Source organism: Schistocerca serialis, chromosome 4 (assembly GCF_023864345.2).
Source record: "Schistocerca serialis cubense isolate TAMUIC-IGC-003099 chromosome 4, iqSchSeri2.2, whole genome shotgun sequence".
NCBI classification, from domain to species: domain Eukaryota; kingdom Metazoa; phylum Arthropoda; class Insecta; order Orthoptera; family Acrididae; genus Schistocerca; species Schistocerca serialis.
In genome coordinates, this window is record NC_064641.1 from 317,807,201 (window position 1) to 317,826,243 (window position 19,043).

Sequence of the window (19,043 nt, forward strand, 5' to 3'; positions counted from 1 at the left end):
CTCCACTTGACTCCTATGGTGTCCCGCCACTGCCTGCCTCTCCATGGCTCAAGGCCATCCCCGTCAAAAATAAATCGTTCTTAAGTTCTACAGATGATCTGGCTCAGGTTGACCACGTCTCGCACTAAACTAATGTTTTATAACTATATTTAAATTAAGAATTGCTATAAATATTCAGTCACACTTAGACCATTCACAATAATTAGCAATAAAGGTTTGTTCATACATAAATAAGCTAGTATTCTGGGGCAACTGTACTTACATTAAATGATAACAAATTGTCGTTAAATATTGTTTAAACAATGATTTATGTCTGCATGGTAGAAGCATCCTTCGGTTCTCCTTTTAATAGTAGTGTCAGCTACACATGCGACTGGCCACTTCTTAAATTATCATGACTTTGTATTAGCAATTGTAATCAATAGTTAAATAAATATCTGGCAAAAGTAGTAATATATTCACTAAATAAATACACAAATACGACAAGATATGAGGTACTAATGCTGCATACGTGTGCTGTGTTATTGTGGAGAATACTATGTTCTGACACACAGTTGAATAATGAAAGGTTATAAAAAACGCAATAAATCAAGAATTAATACAGATACAGATACAGAACTTTCAGGGATGATAGCTATAACGCAATGCTGCCATCTGACATATCGTTTGTTGAACTCGCATGAAGGGTTTAAAAGTTGTTAATTCAGAGGTTCATTGTGAAAATACATAGTCACTGTGAAATATTAACTTCTGTGGTTTTAGAGGCATTTATTTTATTGCTATGTCATTGGATTCATGTCATTTACCCGAGATTGATGAAGTATTCAGATTTGATTTATTATGCAACTGTGATTTATTGTCAAATTTCTTAGTGCTGTATGAGATCATCTTACAGCCTGTATGACACTCTACCATTTGTGGTGCATTAGAGTTTTTGCCAAATGAGCGACCACTGTACAGCTTCCCCAGCCAATTATATAGCATACATATGCGTAACGTTAAAGGCATTCCTGAGAAAAAAAGTTTCCAGGACGATTTTTCGTTTCCAGAAACAGCACATTTCTATCTGTTTTTCAAAATAACTTTCAAAACACTTCAGTGCATCAAATGAGAAATGTAGCTGTTGTATCCTTCTGAACAGTACGTCAAAGATGACAGTATCAAAAGTTTCCCTAAAGTCTAGTAGTGTCAATATTGTTGCCGCATGGTCATCGATAGCATATTTCAGATCATCAGATATCTTAATTAGTTAGTGTTGTGCTATGGTGTTTATGAAAACCAACAGATATCTGTCATACGAATTCGTGTACGTGTTCAGTGATTTGCATGTGAACGATGTTTTACAAGGCTTTGGAAACAGCGGATAGTACGTTAATTGGTCTGGAATCCCTAGGCAGTTGTAGGTTTTAGGTCTTAGAAATGGGTCAGGCCATGCTTCTTTTCTATGTGTAAGGCATCTGTGGGAAGTTTAAAGTACCTTTGCGATACTACAGATTTTATCCCCAGTGACCTATAGTGATAGAAACCTACAAATAACGTCATGTGAATTAAAAGAAAACAAGGTCGTACAACAGATAACGGCTTATCTACCGAAATTACCAGGGTTGGTTTAGTTAAGCATGAAAGTATGGGTAACACACCTCACACAGACGAATTGATAACAAAATCCATCAAAATATGACAGGAAACTAATGGCCACTATAATAATCTTGTTTATTATGAAATGATATAAAATGTTTCATCCACTGAATCAAAAATAAAATGAACTATTAAGGGAACAGCAGATTGAAAACAAATACAACAGTCTTGGCACACTTTGATGGATATATAAAGAAAAGATGTAAAACTGTGTCATAGATATGGCCAGTGATTACGGAAAAGTTATTAAATTAAAGACAGGGCTCGGAAAAGTATGAACAAATACAAATACTTCCACACAAGCGCATAGCGGGGCAGCTAGCTGGTTATGAAAGTTAGAATAGGAAAATGAAACCTGAATCCATGATAATTGACTTCACGCCCAATTCGTCTTGGTGGATGCAAATACGATCTATGGTCACCACTTTAATGAGGCATCGGAGTAGAAGATGGTTGCAGCAGCAGCTGAGAACTGTAATTTAGCCACGACATCTGAATCTGCTCGGAGTCATCTCGCTTTGCAGTCCTAAGTTCAAGAATACTGTCTCAAGCAATGTGGAGAGACATCTTCTAGTGCGCACTGAGGGGATATACCCTCTTACTCTGCAGTACAAAATTTCGCTGGTTCTGACAGCATCAGAATCTCGGCAGTCGATTGAAAGAGACGTTGAGCGTTCTGACCAATGATAATTTAAAGAAAGTGCTAAGAAATTTCCTGCTCTGACGGATTTTTCCATGGCTAACCCGTGAAATATATTTCTCCCTCGTCGTGTGGAAGGAGCAGAAGATCTCCCTCACCATCTAACATCAGCTACAGCCGATGAGAAGGCATTCACGTACACATATGTAAGAGCTCTCCCCCACTACCAAAATAATTGCTATGGGATAATCACAGACCTTCTTACTGAACAAATATTTCAGCTGGCATCCTTTCGGCCTAAAGGCTGTAATCACACTTGTAGCCTCATGTGTTCTCCTGACCTTCTCATCTCTAGCTTTTCTAAAAGGGGTTGTATTTGCTTTATTCAATATGAAGCCTTATGGTAGGCTGGCCAACCTCACTTGTAGCTCCTGTTGTGCTTAGGCGGCAGACTGCTCTCCCACGTTTTTACCTGCATGAGACTCTGGCTTTCAGCAGAAACATTTTCATATCCCTGTAGTTACCCCTTGTCACTCTTTTATTACTCCAACCAGCTTAAAGCACCAAGGCCTTCACTGCACTAAAAGAAGAGGAGTTAGGGTTAATAAGAGTTGCAGTCACTGACAGTTGTTACAATTGCAAGCAGTTTTCATGCAGCATAATGATTTGATTTGAGCTGCTAGACAGATTTGCGAAATTGATTATTAAATAGGTTATGTGACAATTTCTGGAAAAAGATGCCAAGGAACACATACTAAGGTATCAGCGACATTCCTGATCATGGTTAAAGCGGTTTCTGGTCTTGCCTTTCCAGCACCCAAGCTACGGGGATTCTTTCAAAGAGTTACAGGTCTCATATCGTTGTAAGCAGGGGAACGAGTGTGCCTGATTTCTGCGTTGTGAACACACTGCTTTATCTTGCTTCTCTAATCTTCGTAAGGTTTGGGTTTTGGATATGCCTTGAAACATCTGTATGAGCATTTGGCTTAATTCAGTTGTCATCATGGAGCAGGAGGTTTCCCTACACAGAGAGCAGTTGCAAATTCATCGATTTTGCCATAGATTTGAGGCTCTGTGATTATTCGATATTATGAGGGTTCCGAGTGTCACAATATATTTAACGTTTCTACAATATATGTAAAGCAATTTGAGCTTCTCGAACTACTCAGAGTAGGTCAGGAATATTAGATCATGTGCTGAGAGGCGTGGAGCTGAATCCATATTTTTGCCTTTGTTAATGTTTCTCGTTGTGGTTAGATCCATACGGATGTGAATGTGCACTTTATGGTGTGTACGTTATAAAGGAAGGATGTCCACGTTGTTGTAACGAAACAATGTTCTTAGGTTTATTGTGGAGGGCATGTCTCTCAACAAATGTATGTACATGTCTGCCATCACAATGATGTGTTCGTATTGACATTGCGCTGAATGTAATTTCGACTGAAAATAAGTCAATGGGGTAAGTTTTGGTAGCTTATAGATGACACCGCTGAAACATTTCAGACTCTGTGCACGTATTTCAATGAACAGCAAATCACCATCTCTTTCTTCAGTAGAGTTTGACATAGTTAAGACTTTGAGTCTATCATTTCTTCTATATGCGCCAACATCCCCATGGCTCTTGTTTGGTCTGCCTACCCTGAGAAATGTACGTCCTGCTGAGAATAACTGCTGTAGCTATGTTTCGGACAAGAGGATTAAGTGGATGTTAAATCGGTGGAAGAGGACTGTCAATTTTTTGTAATGTGCTGCTAAGGACTGGATGTTAGAAAACGCTACTAACATCTCTGATCCATTCTGCCGAGCAGCCTGCAGTCTTTTTGGCAGGTTCACCATTTCGTTCGCCCTTACTTCTGGTGAAGGGTTGCGACTAGCATTTCAGGGGAGCGGCATTACTCGGAGGTTGTCAAGATTTTTCACGCGCTATTGGTTGTCACTGAAGGGCGCTGAATGAAAGGAGATAATAAGGTTAAGATTTTGTGGTACTACAGAGGTATGGGGAATAGGGAAGGAGTATTCGTTGTGAGGAATTATGCCAAGATAGTGTCGATCTTGAGACAATTTACCTTCTGCCTTTAGGACGAAACGTAACTGGTGTTTGTAGGGCTCACGATGGAAAGAAAAAAGAGGGATAATTTACAAGGTGTCAGCTGCCAGCAAAGAAATATAAATTTAACTAGCGCATAATCTAAAATTAACTTGGTTTTGTTTTCTGTTATTGATAGTTTTAACCAAGAAGGTGAATGAGTAATGAACCCAAGCAAAATAGCATAATTTCAGTGCTACCATTACAAAAGAAGTAAAGAATTTTTGGACGAACGAAAAATAGTGTTAGCAGTAACTAAAATTAAATAATAGTTACAGCTACTGTTAAAAATACAAAGTGAAACGTCCCCTTTGAACAATTATACATGACTGTGCTTAAACTGACACACAATATTTTTAGCGCAACGCAATCTGACTTTCAAAAATCCCTACAAATGAATGGCCCTGACTAACATTAACCTATATCTTTCACAAATCACTTACCTCACAAAAATCTTCGTTACTCGAACTACTGCAATACAGCGAGCGCCACTACTGCCAGCTAAATAAAAGATTCAAACTACGGAAGGCACTAACTACTGATAGGCATAGTTAGCAAATGAAAGATTTTAATAGAGAACAAACAATATATTTACCTTAATAGTCATAATATATATAGCAGTTCATGACATCCAGTCTTACAAATTTCAAAACTCCGCCATTTCTCTCCCCACATCCACCACTGCTGGCGGCTCACCTCCAACTGCCGAACGCTATGCGCTGTTAACATCCAGCTGCCAAACACTACAATGGCAGACAACAATGCAAACTAACCACAGACTGCACACAGCACAGCCAGTGATTTTCATACAGAGCGCTACGTGGCGTTACCAATAAGAAAACCTAAACAGCCTACTTACAAAAGATAATTGCAGAGTTAATATAATTACAAGAACATTAGGCGAAGACATAAGTATGAAGATAATTACAGTGTTAACACAATAACAGGATAGTATTTAAGAGTATGTGAGATGTAACACTGTTTCTATTAAACCAAAGGAAGTGGTGTTACTCGCATAAGTATGAACCAGCATACGCCTCTGGCGTAGAAATGCAGGACTATTAGTTCGGCAGCTCCGTAGCATGAGGCGAAGGTGTTCCAATGGCTCTGAGCACTATGGGACTTAACATCGGAGGTCATGAGGCCCCTAGAACTTAGAACTACTTAAAGCTAACTAACCTAAGGACATCACACACACATCGATGCCCGAGGCAGGATTCGAACCTGGGACCGTAGCAGTCGCGCGGTTACGGACTGAAGCGCCTAGAACCGCTCAGCTAACGTGGCCGGCTTCGGCGAAGGTGTCTCTATTGTAACACTTTTCACTTCCATTAGTATATAAAGGTTGTTTGCCTGTTATAAGTACAAGGAGAGGGTGAGTAGAAGGCAATGAAACAAGTGAATAACCCTAACAAACACAGGTCCAGTGATCCAAAGTACTGAATGCAATTGAGGACAGTTGAAGTACAAGTGTTCCACGCTGACACAGTTCGTGTAAAGGTAGACAAGACTTTTCTCCTTGATACCATGCACTTTCTGAATGCGTTGACAATAAGCCTCAATGTGTTCCCAGAGTTCATCGACACTATCAACAGGTCTAAAATACAACAAAAATTTTAAACAAACATACATAAAAGAATCAAAAGGATTCAAGTTTGGGGATTTGAGAAGCTGTGATGTAGGCAAGGCATGATTGATACATTTGTTGTCGAAGTTTCGTGCTGCGTATTCACGAACATCCACATGTAACTGTAACCAGTGCGCCATCATACATTACCACATACGCCTCCTTTCACCACAGTGAGCATCATATGAACATCATTAAAAGTGTTGTAATACTGGAATGGCTGCACTTGTTAATACATCTTATCAGGGAGACCACTGGTATTATACATATGAAGTGCGTTGGGGTTATAGATACAGATATTTTTCCTACTGACTGACGACAGTGTACTGAATAATATAACATTAGTATTTATTTCATTTGGAGGCTAATAATTATAGCTGGTAGATGATGATGATGATGTTTGGTTTGTGGGGCGCTCAACTGCTCTGCCATTAGTGACCGTACACATTCCCAATCTGTACACAGTCCAGTCTATCCAATTACATGAATGATAATGGAATGATGGGGACAACACGAACACACAGTCCCCAAGCAGAGAAAATCCCCATCTCGTCCGGGAATCGAACCCGGGACCCCGTGATCCAGAGGAAGCAACGCTATCCACTAGACCACAAGCTGTGGACTATAGCTGTTAGAAGTCGTATGTTAGTAGGTCACATGTGGCAAGAGCAAGTCATTAATGCTTATTTTCCCTTGAGAGCAGGTCAGATGTTGAACTGTGAACACATGAATACAAAATGGTTAGTTTAGAGTGACGGGCGTAGTCCACATAATGGTGCAGCTACAACTAGACAGAAAACAACAGGTAGTTAACTATGTGACGTGTTTGCAGAAAAACTGATAGACGCAGAGAAAAAACTATTAACAAGTTGAAGTGGCTAATTATTAAGTTATCAATGATCACAGTATTTGCACGTACTACATTTAAACGCCTAACATCCTGTACATATGTACAAAGTGTTCCTTGTAACTGAAGACATTGAAATTCTCGAAAACTATACATCGGATCAAAAAAAGTCACAATTCCAATTTGTTTGTCTCGAAGGGGGACATCCAGCGTTACTACACTCGATCCGCCACCCCACCCCATGCATGAGTGATGGGGAGAAACTTTGAAATCTTCAGTGGGAACACCCTTTTTTATTGCAGATTAGGCTTCTGTGGCAAAACCTACATACGTTTCGTATGAAGCATTTTCTTCGTTTCGCCTCAGATGACGCTGTAATAGGCGGAATAGAAATGGGAACACAATCGTAATTTACGACATGCTATTTCATGGCCCTTGAATATCCAATGCACGTTGGATTCCATCACCATGCTACGAGGGTAGGAGAGGCCAGTATTTAATATCTTCGCAAAGTTGTGTTCCTCCGACATAGCCGGCCGGCGTGGCCGAGCGGTTCTAGGCGCTACAGTCTGGTACCGCGCGACCGCTACGGTCGCAGGTTCGAATCCTGCCTCGGGTATGGATGTGTGTGATGTCCTTAGGTTAGTTAGGTTTAAGTAGTTCTAAGTTCTAGGGGACTGATGACCACAGCAGTTAAGCCCCATAGTGCTCAGAGCTATTTGAACCTCCGACATATCAAACAGGCAACTACTCGACGCGCCACCGACACCATGTAGTGAACTACGACGTACGCTATGTGATCGAAAGTATCCGGACACCTGGCTGAAAATCACTTACAAGTTCGTGGGGCCTTCCATCGGTAACGCTGGAATTCAATATGGTGTTGACTCACCCTTAGCCTTGATGACAGCTTCCGATCTCGCAGGCGTACGTTCAATCAGGTGCTGGAAGGTTTCTTGGGGAATGGCAGCCCATTCTTCACGGAGTGCTGCACTGAGGAGATGTATCGATGTCCTGACGCCTGGTACGAAGTCGGCGTTCCAAAACATCTTAAAGGTGTTCTATAGGATTCAGGTTAGGACTTTGTGCAGGCCAGTCCATTATTGGGATGTTATTGCCGTGTAACCACTCCGCCACAGTCCGTGCATTATGAACAGGTGCTCGATCGTGTTGAAAGATGCAATCGCCATCCCAGAATTGCTCTTCAACAGTGGGAAGTAAGAAGGTGCTTAAAATATCAAAGTAGGTCTGTGCTGTCATAGTTCCACGCAAAACAACAAGGGGTGGTAGCACCATCCATGAAAAACACGACCACGCCATAACACCACCGGCTCCGAATTTTACTGTTGGCACTTCACACGCTGGCAGATGACGTTCACCGGGCAATCGCCATACCCACACCCTGTATCGAATCGATACATTGTGTACCGTGATTCGTCACTCCACACAACGTTTTTCCACTGTTCAATCGTCCAATGTTTACGCTCCTTACACCAAGCGAGGCGTCGTTTGGCATTTACCGGCGTGATGTGTGGCTTATGAGCACCCGCTAGACCATGAAATACAAGCTTTATCACCTCCCACCTAACTGTCATAGTACTTGCAGTGGATCCTGATGTATTTTGGAATTCCTTTGTGATTGTCTGGATAGATATCTGCCTATTACACATTACGACCCTCTTCAACTATCGGTGGTCTCTGTCAATCAACAGACGAGGTCTGGCTGTAAGTTTTGTGCTGTAAATGTCAATTCACGTTTCCATTTCACTATCACATCGGAAACAGTGCACCTAGGGATGTTTAGGAGTTTGGAAATCTCTCCTACAGACGTATATCACAAGTGACACCCATGTTCGAAGTCCGTGATTTCCGCTGAGCTCCCCATTCTGCTCTCTCACGATGTCTAATAACTACTGAGGTCGCTGATATGGAGTACCTGGGAGTAGGTGGCAACACAATGCACCTAATATGAAAAACGTATGCTTTTGGGGGTTTCCGGATACTTTTGGTCACAAAGGGTATCAAACAGGCAGTACACTGTACCTATCATTTGAAGAACAGACGTGCAAGTGGACGATGAATGTAGCAATCACAGAAGAAAAAACCGGAATAATCCTGATTTACGAAGAATCTAGGAAAAACGTTGAAGCTGCGGTCGCCTTGTTTGCCAAGAGTTCTTCAGGGAAAACTCGTTCTCGTTCGTTGTTTTGCAAGGTTGTGGACGCGTTTGTGTCTGATGCCAGCGTACAGACTGGCATAAAGGAACGAAACGTGTTACAGGAGATGCTAATGAAATGGCTGCACTAGCGGCAGTACACCACAACCCACAGATAAGGGCCCGGCAATTACACTGCGATTTCTGAATGTTCGTTGATAGTATTGTCACAATACTGCATCGTCATAAGTATTATCCACACCACGTGTCACTGAATCAAGAACTTCATGGCTCTGATTTCCATAACCGGCTAGTGTTTTGTGAATGGGCACGTCAGTAAATGCAAATGACCCCCACGTTCCTTGCTGAGGTACTATTTTCCGATGAGTCTACATTCGCAAACCTTGGTACCATTAACCGGCATAACATGGATTACTGGAGAGTAGACAATCCCCACTGGTTACGGAAAGTTGGTCATCAACGTCCTTGGTCGGTTACTGTATGGTGTGACAACATGGAGAACAAACTCAATGGATCGTATTTTATCGACGGCACGTTGAATGGGAGCAAATATCGATCTTTTATGGAACAGGGCCTACTGGTAGTAAGCAGGATGCTGCCGTGGACGTTCGACAACGTATGTGATTTCAGTATGACTGTTGCCCAACGCAATATGCACTTGAAGCACGGGAGGTATTAGACTGTTTTTACATTGGTCGGGGAATCGGCAGATGTGGCACTACTAATCGGTCCGCTAGGTTGCCGATTTGACATCGCCGCATTTCTTTCTGTGGGGCTATTTAAAAGATAAGGTGTAACAGCAGGTGCGAACAGCCTGTGAAGAGATGGTCAACTGCACCAGAACCGCCTGTGCTGATATTCCCGCAGATACGCTTCTGTCTGATATACGGTCATTTGAAGAGCGGATCAATAAGTGTACTGAAGTTGGCGGTACTACTTTTGAACATTTGCTCTAATTGAAAAGCTTTTAGTATTGTAGATCTAAGAGAGGCCAATTCAACAGAATTTCGCTCTTCAAGATCGTATTTGCAATTCTGGTGGAACAGAATTATTTAGAATATTGGATTTATATATTTTGATTACGAAACAGACTGCTCTCTTATGCTAAATTAGTACTGTAGTACGAAACCGTTGTGCCAGTCTGAAGGCACATTCCAGACTGATGCAGCTAAGAGTGTACTTGCAAAAACGCATTAGTGGAGAAAAATTAAACTTAAAACAGATAATCACTCATGGCTAGATGAGGTTGTACCAAAACGCCAACTAGAAGGTAAACGACAGACATCTAAGTGTGACTCACCAGTTAACTATGATAACAGTACAGCTTTAGTTTATGCCACAAGCTTTAAGTAAGGTGTGGCACGTCCAACGTCTGCTGCAATACACGTTTGCAGTCAATGGTGGACGGACGTCTCGACAGACTGAAGAGAATCCTTCCATGTCGTTGCAGAAACTGTCACAATGCAATATTTTAAATCCTCTTGGGTCTCGACAGACTGAAGAGAATCCTTCCATGTCGTTGCAGAAGCTGTCACAATGCAATATTTTAAATCCTCTTGGGTCGGTGGAACTGGTGCATAGTTTTTATCCTAGCGTTTACCTCAGAGAAAAAAGATCGCTGGTGCCAAATCAGGCGAACGTGCAGACCAACTGATAAAGCCTTCACGCCCAGTCCAGCGTGGGTGGGCACTTACCCGGCCACGAGTGAGTAATGACTCGGTCACCCATCGTGCTGTGTTTCAAGTGGTATCTACTGTAAGAGACCTGGTAACACTTCACCGAGAAACTGTGCGTATTTTTTACGCATTCAGATTTCTCCAATGAAGTGAGGACCAATCATATAGTCTTCAATAATCCCCTCACCAAAGGTTTACACGTCACTGCCTCTGATTCATTTGTTCAGTATCTTGTTTAGTTTTCCAGCACACAATCTAACAATTACTAGCAGAGCAACCCACAGTTTTTGAATGATTTTCATAACGAAAGTCCATATCTCACTGCAGTAAGTCAAAAAATCTTCTGACTGAAAGTTTCCAGTTTCAGATACGCTGGAAACTTCATTCTGAGAAGTACACAGTGTCAGTTTTACTGTTCTGTTTACTTTATTTACTGTGTGCCCACTTCTCATTTTCAACCCTTATCAGTAATTAATTAAAATAGGATCAGATTTCCTAATTTGGAAAATCAACGGGTAAATACTTGAATTCAAACACAATTTTCAGTGAATGAAAGAATACCTTCAGGTAACAAAAAAGTCAAGCCAAAATACAATTCCTCAATTTTCGACGACAATGCACTGGAAGTAGGCTTTGATAGTACGGAAGTGGTAACATTGTAGTAAACAGTTTGTGGTGAGTATCTGTTCTTATCAAAAGCGCCTGATGGATGCTGATTAAACCTGCTACAACTTATATAAGTGAAACTAGATCCTCTGTTCTTGCAGAAATGACGACAAAAATGAAAAACCAAATAAATTTGCTACATGACTTACGATACGCCTGAAACGACTACAAATTGAATAGAAAAACAGTGGTTAAAACTTTTCATTGATTCACTAATTATTAGTTTAATAAAGTACCTGCAAAACACAGAAGGTTATTGATTAACACATTAAGTAACATAAGCATCATTTAAGAAATTTTAAATGTTTGTTATTTACTTTAAATTTTAGTTAGGTTCTAAACTTTCTTAAGTTGACATATTTTCCCGTTCACGGATGTTGATCTAAGAAAGGTTGGGAACCTCTTGTTTACAACAATGCCTGCGGGAAACTAGGACTTACACAGCTGGGAGGGTTGACTGTGGAGCTCGACTTTGAAGAGGACGTTCTTCGTCACGTAGAAGAAAATTCAACGACGAGTGCTTGAAACATTATCCATGCCGTGGGTTACTTCAGAGCACACACCTCAGAGCTGCTGTGTGTGTACCGTGAACCGAGGGATTTGAAAGTGATCCGATATTCAAACTTACCGTTATTTAACATCGAAACCACAAATTTTCGGACATTGATTGTTTATCAAAACATCATCCGCCAAGTTCCTTCGTAATAGGAATTGTTTGTCAACCTAAGAGTTCTCAGGCGTGCGTTCTATGATGTTTTGACAGATATGTGCAATTTACTTTTTGCAGTGTGTAACTGGAGCCAGTCCAAAGGAAAGCTTCTTATCAGGACTTTCATGCGACGCCCGGAGTCGACGGAAAGTGTCGGCTTGTTTCCTATTAAAAATAAAATAATTTTTAAAGCGGAGTTTTACTTGGACATTCGGGAGAGTGGTCGAAAATTAGTACGATATTCGTTTTATCGGTATAAATTAAAAGGGACAGCAAAAAACAAGAAATAATCAATATTCCGGCAACGACCGCACCACCCTGGCCTGCAGTGACTGCTAGTACCATGCAGCAGCGGTGTTCAGTCCCTAATTTGTCGATTTATACCGATAACCCAAATATCGCACTAGATTAATGTGGGATCGCACTGTCGACTCGGCAGGTAAAATCCCTCTTTAAAAATGATTTTGTTTGTAGTGAGAAACAAACCGATGCTTTCCGCTGGCACTGGGTGTCGCATGAAAAGACGCGATGAGCTGTTTTCGTTTTGGCTGATTCCAATTGGACATTACAAAAACGAAATTGCAGATATCTGCCCAAACACCAAAGGAAACGTGCCTGACGTCTGTTAGTCTGTGTGTATGCAGAGTGTTTCAAAGTCTTTGTGACAGACTTCTGGGGTGGTAATTCACGTTAAAGGAACAACATTTGTTACAGACAAAATTTTCGCTGATGCTTCCTGGCTACACTAGGACTCATTTAAGAATGTTACGCCGCTAGAGGCTACAGGGCATGGGTGGTTTGCGGCGTCGGTATGCAATGCATGTTGCCTAACGTCCCGTCACCTGCTCTGTGTGGCTGAGCCACTTGCAAGTTCCCGATTCGCTTCTATTTTTCTTGTTGAAAACCACTATATCAGTTTACTGGGGTAGGTACTGCGCTGCACGGCTGATTAGTAGACCCTGTTAGTTCGGTGAAATCTAATCGTCCCAGGGTAGGCGAATACTAAAGAACACATAGCGTCACCGAGAAGCGTTAAGTGAACATTTCGTCTCTAACTAACGTTACCCCGGCAGGTGACCCAACAGTCAGCACACCGGGGAGTGGTTCAAGTCTGTGTCCGGCCATGCAGTTTTACAGGTTTCCCATGATTCCCATAAATCACTCCAGGCAAATGGTGGGGTGGCTGCTTCGAAAGGGCGCGGCCAGTATTCTTGTGCTCCATCTCTAAGACCTCCGTGCTGACAGGACGTTAAACCTCACTCTCTCTTACTCCCTTTCTAGCGAAATTTGTTCCCCCATTACGTGATCTATCATCCCTAGACGTTGGCAGTAGAGTCTTTGGAACACACACACACACACACACACACACACACACACACACACACACACACATGGTTATCTGCACACATAAACACTGTTGACACCTTCGTCGTTTGTAGGCGGTGAGCCTCGCAACGTCGGAACTTGAGGCTGGCAGTTCTGCGACCGTCACCGGATGGGGCAGCGTGGCTTCTGGAGAGGACGCGTCCGAACAGCTGCGCGCTGTCACCGTGTCCATCGTGGCACGCTCCACGTGCAGAGAGAAGTTGGGGTCCGGCATCACGGAGAACGTGGTGTGCGCAGGCGACGCCGACGGCGACAACGTGGCGTGCGACGGCGACGACGGCGGGCCGCTCGTCGTGGGCTCCACGCAGTACGGCGTCGTTTCCTGGGGCCGGGGCTGTGGTGTGCCTGGATACCCAGGGGCCTACACAAACGTCGCCGCCCTCCACGACTGGATCACTGCGGCGACGGGTGTTTTCTAATTTGCTGATCATCGTTCTTGTTATAGTAAAGTAACTAAATCAAAATAAAAAATTGATTTGTGTACCTTTTTTAATTAACAATATCACTTCAGGTTCCAGAGAAATGTGGGATCATCCATAAGGACACTGGATATGGAAGAGAACATCCATATTAATAACATTTGTAAATGTAGACAAAGCCTTTCGCAGTGTCCTCTGGAATAAACACGCTGAAATTTAAAGTTATCACGGGACTAAACTGCACGGAGCGGAAGGTTATCTACAACTTGGCCACAAAGCAGGCTATTGGTCCAAGAGCTGCAGAACATGAGAGGTGGACAGTACTTGAGAAAGGACTTGAGACAGTACTTGTGTGGCGGCGGGTACAATTTATCAAAGACAGATGGATGACGGTTGTTTTGTTTGGTAGTTCACGCGAGCTTGGCAACTATTTTTGTGGTCAGCCTGAAAGCGATGGAAAATATACTGACCTTAGTTTCCAGCCTGCACGGCCACATTCTGGTCCAGCCCACTGAAAGAAATGTTTCTATTCTCTTTCTATTTAGCGGGATCATAACTGTGATTATATATGAAGGTATAAAGTTCTGGTTAAGTTGAGTAAGTTGAGTAAAGTATCTCAAGTACAACACTTTGAAAGTCGCTATGTTCAATAGACAGTACATCTTTCTATTCTAATCAGCACAACTAGCCATTCAGAGGTGACCTCTAGTGTATGTTCTTACCAATTTGTCTTTCGCCCTGACTACTAATACTCAAATAAATATTCAAAATAAATGCTCTCCTGAGAAGTGGAAATAATGGTCACCACAGATCATGCGGATTTGTAATTACCACGGACGGCACACCAACTGTTACCTTACCGAAATCTAAGCAATCCAGGACGGTGCACAGTCCTCACGAGTTCACTATCTGTTATTACAGAATATACGCGTTTTGTCACAGGTCATCTCTGACGTCATCCGAGGCAGAGCGTGATCCGACTTTTGACAGACGAGGATCTTACAGTGGTTGAGTGCGAAGTGAACCTTTTTCCTACCTCTCGGGCTGTATTTATATAGGTACTGCAGCGGACGGCCGAGAGAACATCTGTTGTCATCTGGCTTATGGACACGTCAACAGCCTCTGAACGACAACTTTCTCGGACACATAACCTTTAATAATAAAGTTATGAATTAATTTAGAATCTTCTTAATATTTACATGTATTTAGGTACGTAGCTTGAAAGCTCCATAGGCTTGCTTGAATAAAAACTTTGCCTTCTATAATTTTTGTAGTGGAACTAACGGTAGATCGTTATCTGTGAAACATACATTTATTAGAACTTGTATTGGATGTTATTTCTATTAAGGTTCTACAATTTGGTATAGCTTTATTATTTAGTAGGTTTTATCATGTGCTGAAACTAAAATTTTGTATCATTAAAATTAGAGGTACTTAATCTACTACAAATGGGTATATTTTTGTTACAAATTTGGTTTCCATTAAATTACTCAAAAACTATCAGAGGTAGCTTAACGTGGTCTCTTAGTTATGGTTTTTAGGGTGAACTTAAGCAAAAAACAAATTTTTACGTTTCTAAGTCCAATTTTCAGCACCTTCCATTTTTCTTAAAAACGTGTATTCCGGTTTTAATTTTCATTCCTTTACTTTGAAACTTGCGCCAGTTATTTACGAGCTCAATAGGAACATTCTGTCCAAATTCTGGCTTTCTAGCTTTATTATTTAGCGCCACTTACTTTTTTCATAAAACTGCATTTCTACGGAATTCTAATAAAGTCTGGGGAAAGCAATAAAAACGTTCATGTTTGAGGATGATATTGTATATTAGATACGAGAAAGGGCTTGGAAGATCAACTGAAAGGAGTGCATAGTATTAGCAAAGATGTTATAAAATGAACACGAACAAAAAAATTACTGAAAGTAGAAGTCTTCCTATTTGGTCTGTCAAACAACTGACAACGGCAGAAACAAAGAGTAAATAAAATTTAGAGACGCATTAGCAACAAGAGACTTTCAGCACAAGAGAAATTTTTTATGGTAGAATACAAATTTAATACTTGGGTGAAAGTTTCTAAAAGTTTGTAGAATGAATCTTTCACTCTGCTACAAAAGTGTCGTCAAGCAGGCACTTGGATCTTTCCCAGGTAGTTCAGTAAGTAAGAACCCTGCCTGCGAAAGCCTAGCTGTTTTATAACGGATTAGACGATGCAGTCAGTTTGTTTCTAGATTTGTATATGGTACTGACGTTTAAATTCTCTATCAGCACCATTTACTTTAGTTTCAAGTCGTTTCGTTAAACCATGATTTCCAGGACGTACCCTTCATCTTCTGCAGAAGAGCTTTCACCGCAAATGACGCCAATGTTGGTACTACTTCCTTTCTTTCAGGTCAACTTTTATCTAATTTGAGAAAAACTTATTTCGGATATATCACGCAAGCGCAATTTCACCAAGACTAGTCCCTGTTACAACACTATAGTAGTACAGCAGTGCTTCTGTCACAGTAACAGAATATACTCGTGTAATGCAGTCATGTCGTGGCAACGACAAAAATAACACTCGACTGAATTTCTGATTCCGTAAATTCAGTTAATGTTACCCCTTTTCACACGATTGTAACTGACCGTCAACATGTATCTAATTGAGTAAGCAATCGGACTATGAACGTGTTTTCATAACTAAGTCTCGTACAAAATGGAGTGAACTGAACAATAAGGAGATTAGAACCAATGTTCCTCGAATAATAGCAACAATAAGTGGCAAAATGAATAAAGACAACCACCAATTGAAATCTAGTTGATAATTTTGGAACAACTATTGACAGTATTTACACACAAAGAATGAAAGAAAGAATGAAAGAAACTCTCTACTTCCAGAATGCAAAAGAAAAATGGAATCTGGCGAGAACCCACTAGCAGGTTCAACTATTTACTATCACTTGGCATTTATCTGTTGACAAGCAAGACTAAAGCAATAAACTCTGTTACAGTAACATGTGCTAACGCACAAAGTATGTTCTCGAATGAGCATTATTTGAATTATACCTAGCACACTTTTTAGCATACACGAACCCAGCATCTGTTATGTTGTATACTTGCGCTGTTGACTAAACTTTTATCATACACCAATATGCAAAATGTAGCCAAGCTATTGTTATGCGAAAGTTTCTCTGATTGTTAAAACTCACAGTGTCTGACACAAGGGGACCTGAAACTGTTATCATATATAAATGCACTTCTAGTCAAACTTTCACTATGTTCAAACACATAAAAGTTTATCAAGACAGTCTTTAATGAAATTTGATTGATTAAACAATGTGCACTCTGTAAAAATTATGAAGGCCCTCGAACTATTATTCTCTACTACCCACTCTTCAACAAGTGCTTTATTACAGATCAGCTTCTAAAATGTAGATACAATACATTGAGATAAAAGTTCTCTGATTATGAACCTCCATAACATTTACAATATGATGTAATGTGTGTACTACGTATTCAACAAGCAAATGTAATACATAGTTGCCTCTCTTATCTGGTGACACAAGCCAAGAATGTAAACAATTTTTCTGTAAGTTATTGTGAAAGATAATGTCTGAAATAGGTTTCGAAGTTGCAGGCCCAAACTATTACCGCTATTGATATGAATCTGTACCGTCTCCACTAATTGCTTTTCCAGATAAGAACAAAATACATTCACACCTTAAATCAATTATGAATCCTACCTATCCCTGAAATTTAACTTCGCTTTAATATGGAAACATATCTGAGCGAGTGAAGGTTCGTAATGAACAAGCAATGCGTGAAGAAAAAGTGTAACACCAATTCACATTTATTACTCAATAGACACTTGTAACTTCGATGTTCATCAGCCAATGGAGGAAGCAAGGCAAAAGTGAGTTTTTAATATGACCGTTCTAAGTTTTATAATAATTTTTACCAACTAGCGAGTGGTACTAGAAGACGACAGCGATTCATATTGTGCACGATACCTATGGAGGTAAAGATGAGAGCGTCATCATGTCACAAATATAATGCGAGTACATATTCAACAAGCAAACGCAATACATAGTTACCTCTCTTACGCAGATGTCCGCCACCTTAACTAGCGCAAAACATTAGGGTCATCACATTCATACCCCATAGTACACCGCGGTGACACTTCCTAGTGATGTCACTCTGACATGTCCGTCCCCAGTTTCGACCATGTTAGGTGCTATGATGGTGCGGAGACATAGTTATTTCATAAAAAATGCCAACTTGCGTTGTTTACAGTCATAATAATCGATTCGATCGTTATCTTAAGTTTAAACGAATCACATTTCATTCGTAAGTGGAGCAATAAAGGCAATATTATCTTTTGTATACATGAATTATTGTTGCAGTGTTTACTTTTATTGTAATCGTTTTACTTCTGTCATTTGACTTTAGATTTGCCTTACTTTACTCAGTGTTCGTGCTTTCTCTTCTTTCCTGTGTTTTACATTGCCTTCTAAATAGCAAACGCACCGACATCCGGGTTACACTGTACCAACGGTCTCATCCCCACACAACACATGGCAACGTAACGGCGCTGATTGTTGGGGCAGCATCTGATGCCCCTAAATTCCTCTCACCGATAATTATTATTCATCGTTCATACGTCCTCCCCCTTTAAATAAAAGATATGGATAGAAAAGCCGGAGATAGCGGTCATGTGTGCGTGAGTTTCGTGTGTATGACTGTATGAATGGGCATGTGTGCTGTGGTTTCCGTCTGAAGAAGGCTTTGGCTGAAAACTTACGTGAATACTCTTTTCGTCGTGCCTGCCTTGTGCTCGGTGTGTGAGTAGCAGTTTATCCGTTTCACAGTATAGTTGTTATCTCACGAAGTTTGTTGTAAATAATTCACTGCTCTTCAATAGGAACAATTATGTATGTAATTAAACGCCACAAGAAAAAAATGACATTCATTACACCACATTAAGGTTATCTGTAGCACAAACAGGGGTTCACAATGCTGCTTTAAGAGTTTTGATCATTTACCAATTGATATAAAATGCCTGACACTCAGGAAAGTAAAATTTGAAACTAAACTGAACCATTTATCTTTGATATCTCCTATTCTACGGAAGATTATTTATTACTATAATATCTAAAGTGTTGGGTAGGAATTATTGACTAACATCTGTCTGTATTT

At 40.8% G+C, this 19,043-nt stretch overlaps 1 protein-coding gene across 1 annotated transcript in view; it reads left to right on the top strand.

The window, feature by feature from the left end:
- Window positions 1-13,870, top strand: part of LOC126474416 (trypsin-3-like) — a 52,892-nt gene extending 39,022 nt beyond the window's left edge. Inside the window, exon 2 of the mRNA XM_050101885.1 lies at window positions 13,505-13,870. Coding sequence (XP_049957842.1) covers window positions 13,505-13,870 — 366 coding nt within the window. The remainder of the gene's footprint in view (window positions 1-13,504) is intronic.
- The last annotated feature ends 5,173 nt before the right edge of the window (window positions 13,871-19,043 follow it).